Raw genomic sequence first — 8811 nt, 5'->3', positions numbered from 1 at the left:
ATCATCTGTTTTATCTTTAAAAGATACATTTTCTTTGTTTGTTCATCTCACTTCAATTTTTCTTTTTACTTTTATTATTCTAGTATCCAAAAGTTAAATTCTCAAGTGCAATTTGTATTTGAAAATAATCAATACCTGGCACCTGTGTATCACTATGGTATTTCCATGAAAAATATCGCCATACTATGCTGTACCCATTCACCCCCACCCCTGTCATTAACAACAATAAAAAACATTATTTATATAGCACTTTTCAAGGTACTTCTTATGCTAATTATTCATCCAAGAATGGACAAAATGAATGAACACTTGAATTCTCTTAAAAGTTCATTTCCTTGCAGCAAGTCGAGTCAGTTTTACAGCACTCACAGCAGGTACAGAAAAGCGACTGATTTGCTCACAACAGTGTCTTTTTATGAGAATCAGGGAGTAATATCACAAAAGAGATACTGTCTATCTCTGGTCTGGCCTGGCGTCTCCTCTACATGGGCTCAGGGGCATTCAGTGCTTTCACAAGGTCAGTGGCTCTCATGATTATTTCATGGGAGACAAAAATAGTTTGCACACAGATGAAGCAAATAGTTTAACACTAAAATGAAGTAAGCATAACTTCTCTAACAGTTCTCAAAGACACTTTACAATGAAGCACATTAAAAGCAAGTAAAACAATAAAACCAGCAAATAGCAGGTGACATTTTATTTTATTACAGGGTTAAGGTGTATCTAAAGTTTTAGGCTTTGATAAGTAATTAGCATGTGTCCAGCTTAGTTCAGTTACAGATGTGTATGGGTGGGGGGATCCAGAGGTATCATTAGCCAGTCACTCGCCAAAACACCTGCCCAGTTGGTTCTCACAACAAATTTTTTGCAGAAGACAGTTAGTTTTAGTTCTACATCATTTTCCTACAAATTGATTTATGGTGTCACCAACCAACAAGATGCTCTTTAACATTAGTTTACATTTTACTAAAGAAAAGACTTTTACATAGGCTACGTATTTTAGTCATTTGCAAACCAAACATTAAAGGGTTAAAGATTGGTTGGCAAGTCAGAAAGTATAATGACAAAAAAATGCGCAACATCATGGGTACACTGCTCATATCAAACCTGCTCTGTAATATTTCAAAGAACGAACCAAAGGAAAAGTTGAGTAGAGAAGTGAGGTGAGGTGTGCAGGTACTGACAGCTTTCTGTCTGGTCTGTTTGGAACCAGAAAAACACACTTTAAGAATCATCATTTAAGTGTAAAGGATTAAACTGAGAGGACAAAAGATTACAAGACAAGTGTTAATGAGTCCATGAATGTTGTTTACTCTGGTGTCAGAGCAGGCCAGTTTGACAACCAAGTAGTTATCACAGAAACCTTTGTTAATGATGTTCCCACACAGCTGTAGAGGAACACTCAAGGATATTGTGACAGCAACTTCGATAAATGGGTATATCCATGTTACAGCAATAAGCATGGCAACCTTGTTATATGTCATACGTGTGTTATATTGTAAAGGATAACAGATAGCAAGATATCTGTCATAAGACATGATGGCCAAGTTAGAAATTTCTACGCACACATAAGTATACACACAGAAAATCTGCAGGAAACAGAAGGAAGCAGAAACAGTGTGAATGTCAGAGAGGATCTGAACCAGAAGGAATGGAAACAACCCTGTACTACCATACAGTTCATTTACAAACAGGCTGCACAGAAAAAGGTACATAGGTTCATGTAAGCTTCTGTTCTTACAGATAACCACAATCAGCAAAAGATTGGCACAGATAATTAAAGCATAAAAACACATAATGACCGTGAAAAATAAGTATTTAAAGAGCCCAATATTAAAGTATGCACCAAAAGTGAAATATGAAACCTGTGTAGAGTTTTTCATGATCATTTGTTGACAATGTTACATTTTGTAGAAGATATGCAGAAAGCATACTAGTTTAAATGTCACATTTACACTTATTCTGGACTCACTGCATTAACATACACGCAATATTCAGCCTGCATACAGTAAAGACATCAATTCTTACAATGACACAGATTCTCAAAACTTACCATTTACCTTATTTAACAGTTTATGACATTGCATGAATATTTATATTAATCAGCTGTCTAGCTGCAGTCATGCTGTGACTGCTTTGTAACTGAGATGAAAGTCTGTGTCTGCTTCTTTTAAATCTTTTCAAGTCAGATGATGTCTGGCCTCATTACCACGTGACACATCTAACTGACGTCTGAACTTCTACTCTAAGCATACTAAAAACAAAATTGATTCTTTCTTTCTCATTTCATATGGCTGTAGTTGTTAATCAAATTGTCAATCAACAGAAAATTTGCTGTCTGTCTGGCGCGGCGCTCTCAGCCTCCCGCTGGATCAACCAACTGTGCCCGGTACAGTATGCAGTGTGCTCTTCAACTAACTGGACTTTGGGGTCAAGTGTACTCTGGTCCGGCCCAGAATCAGATGTAAAAGCACAGATAACAATTTGTTTCCACCATTTATAACAATTTGTTTCCACCATTTATTTAGTGCATACAAATGTATCAGGATACAAGAAATAAAGTGTTAGATGCTCAATGTTTCTTTGGGTAGGATCACCAGACACCTCCCAGCTTTTAATATGTGTCCCCCCCCAAGGCCCATTTGAGCCAAGAAAAATTCTAAAGATGACAAATACACAAAAAAGACTGAAGAAATAGAATATTTAAAACTGAGACAGACCCTTGAAAAGCGGACCCATAGATCATTTGTACAAGCAGTAATAACTACCCATATTTACGTTTTGCCACAGCAGCCCACTGTTGTGAAATTTCTCCTGCCGCTTCCTTGAAAATATTATATGTCATGAAATCGTAGTGACACAACTGTAGTTGACATGCACATTATGACAGGTACCAAGTCCCCAAAGGAAAACTTTGTCATCATCTGTTTTATCTTTAAAATATACATTTTCTTTGTTTGTTCATCTCACTTCAATTTTTCTTTTTCGAGTACCCAAAACTTTAATTCTCAAGTGCAATTTGTATTTAAAAATAATCGATACCTGGCTTCTGTATATCAATATGGTATTGCAACGAAAAATATCACCATACTATGCTGTATCCATTTCCCACCCCTAGCATTAACAATATTAATACATTTTATTTATATAGCACTTTTCAAGGTACTCAAATACACTTCACAATAAAGCTCATTAAAAGCAAGTAAAACAGTAAAACCAGCAAATAACAGAAGGTGAGATGTTATATTAATACAGGGTTAAGGCTTATCTAAAGTGTTAGGCTTTGATAAGTCATTTTAATGTGTCCAGGTCAGTTCAGTTACAGATGTGTATGGGTAGGGAGTTCCAGAGGGGGGGGGGGCTGCGATGGTGAAAGGTGAGGTATCTTTAGCCGATCACTCGCCAATAACACCTGCCTGTTTCTCCACTGGTTCTCACAACTCAACTTCTCACAGAAGACTGTTAGTTTTAGTTCTACATCATTTTCCTACAAATGTATTTATGGAGGTCACCATCCAACAAGATCTTTAACCCTCCTGTTGTCCTCGGGTCAAATTTGACCTATTTTCTATATCAGAAATTTGGTTTTCTTTCAACCAAATTTTCAAAGAAAAGTAATCTGGATGGTTCTCTACAATGCTCTTCACAAGTACGATACATGATCAGTTCCCTACTTTCATTGAATTAGGTTGTTTTATTAAATTGAATAGCATTTAGAGAGAAATAAATGGATAAAAGGACATTGAAAACAGTGACAAAAATGTCGGAAAAAGCTTAAAAGAAATGTAAAAGGCACTGAAAAAATCAACAAAGACATCAGAAAAACTGGGTGCCTGGGTGGCCTAGTGGTAGAGCGAGCGCCCATATAAAGAGGCTCAGTCCTTCACGTAGAAGTTGCGCGTTCGATTCCGACCTGCGGCACTTTCCTACATATCATTCATTCCGCCTCTCTCTCCCCTTTCATTTCTAAGCTGTCCTGTCACTAAAGGCCTAAATGCCAGAAAAAAAAATCTGGTTACACTTTACTTGAAGGTATGGTAAGGTCATGAACGTAAACATTATGAACAAGTCATAAACGCTTATGACATAACGCTTGTTTTAGTAAGTGTCATTAATTTTTTGTCATGACAAGTTATGGTTAGGGTTAGAATTCATGTGTTCATGAAGAGGAGCGACAAAAGTGTCAAAAAAAGATCACCAAAACCTTGGAAAGAAGTTTTAATTTTAGATTTTGACCCAGAAAAAACAAAAAGTTGCACGGTCGACGGGAAGACAAGGGTTAACATTAGTTTACATTTTACCAAAGACAAGAGTTTTACATAGGCTACGTATTTTAGTCATTTGCAAACCAAACATTAAAGGGTTAAAGATCGGTTGGCAGGTCAGAAAGTATAATGACAAAAATATACGCAACATCATGGGTACACTGCTCATAACAAACCTGCTCTCTACTATTTCAAATAAACCCCCAAAAGAGAAGTTGAGTAGAGAAGCGAGGTGAGGTGTGCAGGTACTGACAGCTTTCTGTCTGGTCTGTTTAGAACCAGAATAACACACTTTAAGGATCTTCACGTAGGTGTAAAGAATTAAACTGAGAGGACCAAAGACAAAAAGACAAGTGTTAATGAGTCCATAAATGTTGTTCCCTGTTGTGTCAGAGCAGGCCAGTTTGACAACATAATAGTTGTTACAGTAAACTTTGTTAATGATGTTCCCACACAGCTGTAAAGAGGAACTTAAAAATATTGGGACAGCAACTCCAATCAATGGGACTAACCATGTTACAGCAATAAGCATGGCAACCTTTTTGTATGTCATACGTGTGTTATATTGCAGAGGATAACAGATAGCAAGATATCTGTCATACGACATGATGGATAAGTTAATAAATTGTATAGCTGCATATGTATACAAACAATACATCTGCAGGAAACAACAAGGAGCAGAAACAGTGTGAATGTCAGAGAGGATCTGAACCAGAAGGAATGGAAACAACCCTGTACTACCATACAGTTCATTTACAAACAGGCTGCACAGAAAAAGGTACATAGGTTCATGTAAGCTTCTGTTCATACACATAACCACAATCAGCAAAAGATTGGTACAAATAATTACAGCATAAAAACACATAATAATCAGGAAAAATAAGTATTTAAAGAGCCCAATATTAAAGTATGCTCCAAAAGTGAAATATGAAACCTGTGTAGAGTTTTTCATGATCATTTGTTTGGTTCACAACACAACTTTTCAAGTTTGCACAGGATGAACAATTGACAATGTTACATTTTGTAGGAGATATGCAGAAAGCATACTAGTTTAAATGTCACATTTACACTTATTCTGGACTCACTGCATTAACATACAAGCAATATTCAGCCTGCAGACAGTAAATACATCAATTCTTAAAATAACACAGATTCTCCAAACTTACCATTTACCTTATTTAACAGTTTATGACATTGCATGAATATTTACATTAATCAGCTGTCTAGCTGCAGTCATGCTGTGACTGCTTTGTAACTGAGATGAAAGTCTGTGTCTGCTTCTTTTAAATCTTTTCAAGTCAGATGATGTCTGGCCTCATTACCACGTGACACATCTAACTGACGTCTGAACTTCTACTCTAAGCATACTAAAAACAAAATTGATTCTTTCTTTCTCATTTCATATGGCTGTAGTTGTTAATCAAATTGTCAATCAACAGAAAATTTGCTGTCTGTCTGGCGTGGAGCTCTCAGCCTCCTGCTGGATCAACCAACTGTGCCCGGTACAGTATGCAGTGTGCTCTTCAACTAACTGGACTTTGGGGTCAAGTGTACTCTGGTCCGGCCCAGAATCAGATGTCAAAGCACAGATAACAATTTGTTTCCACCATTTATTTAGTGCATACAAATGTATCAGGATACAAGAAATAAAGTGTTAGATGCTCAATGTTTCTTTGGGTAGGATCACCAGACACCTCCCAACTTTTAATATGTCTCCCCCATTTTGAGCCAAAAAAATTCTAAAGATGACAAATACACAAAAAAGACAGAAGAAATAGAATATTTAAAACTAAGACAGATCCTTGAAAAACGGACCCATAGATCATTTGTACAAGCAGTAATAACTACCCATATTTACGTTTTGCCACAGCGGCCCACTGTTGTGAAATTTCTCCTGCCGCTTCCTTGAAAATATTATATGTCATGAAATCGTAGTGGCACAACTGTAGTTGGCATGCACATTATGACTGGCAGCATGTCGCCAAAGGAAAACTTTGTCATCAGCTGTTTTTCATCATCATCATTTTTTTTTTTTTTTTTTAAATAATCAATATCTGGCTTCTGTGTATCAATATGGTACTGCTACGAAAAATATCGCCATACTATGCTGTATCCATTTCCCCCCCCTCCCACCCCTAGCATTAACAATATTAATACATTTTATTTATATAGCACTTTTCAAGGTACCTAAATACACTTCACAATAAAGCACATTAAAAGCAAGTAAAACAGTAAAACCAGCAAATAACAGAAGGTGAGATGTTATATTAATACAGGGTTAAGGCTTATCTAAAGTGTTAGGCTTTGATAAGTCATTTTAATGTGTCCAGGTCAGTTCAGTTACAGATGTGTATGGGTAGGGAGTTCCAGAGGGGAGGGGGCTGCGATGGTGAAAGGTGAGGTATTATTAGCCGATCACTCGCCAATAACACCTGCCTGTTTCTCCACTGGTTCTCACAACTCCAGTTCTTGCAGAAGACTGTTAGTTTTAGTTCTACATCATTTTCCTACAAATTTATTTATGGAGGTCACCATCCAACAAGATCTTTAACCCTCCTGTTGTCCTCAGGTCAAATTTGACCTATTTTCTATATCAGAAATTTGGTTTTCTTTCAACCAAATTTTCAAAGAAAAGTAGCGTGAATGGTTCTCTACAACGCTCATCACAAGTAAAATAAATGATCAGTTCCCTACGTTCATTGAATTAGGTTGTTTTAATAAAAACAAATTTAATAGCATTTATCAAGAAATAAATGGATAAAAGGACATTGAAAAAAGTGACAGAAATGTCGGAAAAAGCTTAAAAAACTTAAAAAGGCGCTGAAAAACTCGACAAAGACATCGGAAAAACTGGGTGCCTGGGTGGCCTAGTGGTAGAGCTAGAGCCCATATAAAGAGGCTCAGTCCTTCACGTAGAAGTTGCGCGTTCGATTCCGACCTGCGGCACTTTCCTACATATCATTCATTCTGTCTCTCTCTCCCCTTTCATTTGTAAGCTGTCCTGTCACTAAAGGCCTAAATTCAAAAAAATCTGGTTACACTTTACTTGAAGGTATGGTAAGGTCATGAACGTGTCATAAACATTATGAACAAGTCATTAACGCTTATGACATAACGCTTGTTTTAGTAAGTGTCATTAATTTTTTGTTATGACAAGTTATGGTTAGGGTTAGAGTTCATGTGTTCATGAAGAGGAGCGACAAAAGTGTCAAAAAAAGATCACCAAAACCTTGGAAAGAAGTTTTAATTTTAGATTTTGACCCAGAAAAAACAAAAAGTTGCACGGTCGACGGGAAGACAAGGGTTAACATTAGTTTACATTTTACCAAAGACAAGAGTTTTACATAGGCTACGTATTTTAGTCATTTGCAAACCAAACATTAAAGGGTTAAAGATCGGTTGGCAGGTCAGAAAGTATAATGACAAAAATATACGCAACATCATGGGTACACTGCTCATATCAAACCTGCTCTGTACTATTTCAAAGAAACCCCCAAAAGAAAAGTTGAGTAGGGAAGCGAGGTGAGGTGTGCAGGTACTGACAGCTTTCTGTCTGGTCTGTTTAGAACCAGAAAAACACACTTTAAAGATCTTAAAGTATGTGTAAAGGATTAAAATGAGAGGACCAAAGATTAAAAGACAAGTGATAAAGAGTCCATAAATGTTGTTCACTGTTGTGTCAGAGCAGGCCAGTTTGACAACATAATAGTTGTTACAGTAAACTTTGTTAATTATGTTCCCACACAGCTGTAAAGATGAACTTAAAAATACCAGGACAGCCATTGCAAAAAATGGAAATAACCATGTTAGAGTAATAAGCATGGCAACCTTGTCATATGTCATACGTGTGTTATATTGCAGAGGATAACAGATAGCAAGATATCTGTCATAAGACACGATGGATAAGTTTATAAATTGTATAGCTGCATATGCATTCAAACAATAAATCTGCAGGAAACAGAAGGGAGCAGAAACAGTGTGAATGTCAGAGAGGATCTGAACCAGAAGGAATGGAAACAACCCTGTACTACCATACAGTTCATTTACAAACAGGCTGCACAGAAAAAGGTACATAGGTTCATGTAAGCTTCTGTTCATACAGATAACCACAATCAGCAAAAGATTGGTACAAATAATTACAGCATAAAAACACATAATAATCATGAAAAATAAGTATTTAAAGAGCCCAATATTAAAGTATGCACCAAAAGTGAAATATGAAACCTGTGTAGAGTTTACCATAATTAGTGTTTGGTTCACAACACAACTTTTCAAATTTGCACAAGATGAACAATTGACAATGTTACATTTTGTACGAGATATGCAGAAATCATACTAGTTTAAATGTCACATTTATGCTCATTCTGGACTCACTAACACACAAGCAATATTCAGCCTGCAGACAGTAAAGACATCAATTCTTAAAATGACAGATTCTCCAAACTTACCATTTACTTTATTTAACAGTTTATGACATTGCATGAATATTTACATTCATCAGCTGTCTAGCTGCAGTCATGCTGTGACTGCTTTGCAACTGAGATGA

General features: G+C 36.5%; 2 protein-coding genes and 1 pseudogene across 2 annotated transcripts; all 3 read right to left on the bottom strand.

Moving 5' to 3' along the window:
- Nucleotides 1-956: 956 nt before the first annotated feature.
- On the bottom strand, nt 957-1889 carry LOC120554321 (annotated as a pseudogene).
- A 2401-nt stretch (nt 1890-4290) lies between these two features.
- Nucleotides 4291-5223, bottom strand: LOC120573309 (olfactory receptor 11A1-like). Its single transcript, XM_039822975.1, has one exon. The coding sequence runs from the start codon at nt 5221-5223 to the stop codon at nt 4291-4293; it is 933 nt and encodes a 310-aa protein (XP_039678909.1).
- Nucleotides 5224-7580: 2357 nt separating this feature from the next.
- On the bottom strand, nt 7581-8507 carry LOC120570331 (olfactory receptor 52D1-like). Its single transcript, XM_039818626.1, has one exon. The coding sequence runs from the start codon at nt 8505-8507 to the stop codon at nt 7581-7583; it is 927 nt and encodes a 308-aa protein (XP_039674560.1).
- Between the last annotated feature and the right edge of the window lie 304 nt (nt 8508-8811).

The sequence above is a fragment of the Perca fluviatilis genome, chromosome 2 (assembly GCF_010015445.1).
Source record: "Perca fluviatilis chromosome 2, GENO_Pfluv_1.0, whole genome shotgun sequence".
NCBI lineage: Eukaryota > Metazoa > Chordata > Actinopteri > Perciformes > Percidae > Perca > Perca fluviatilis.
Note: the sequence above shows the minus strand (reverse complement) of the source record. Positions and strands in the feature narration are given on the sequence as shown.

Coding starts and splice junctions, on each gene's coding strand:
- LOC120570331 (XM_039818626.1), bottom strand. CDS start 8,507: ATGGTAAACTCTACACAGGTTTCATATTTCACTTTTGGTGCATACTTT.
- LOC120573309 (XM_039822975.1), bottom strand. CDS start 5,223: ATGATCATGAAAAACTCTACACAGGTTTCATATTTCACTTTTGGAGCA.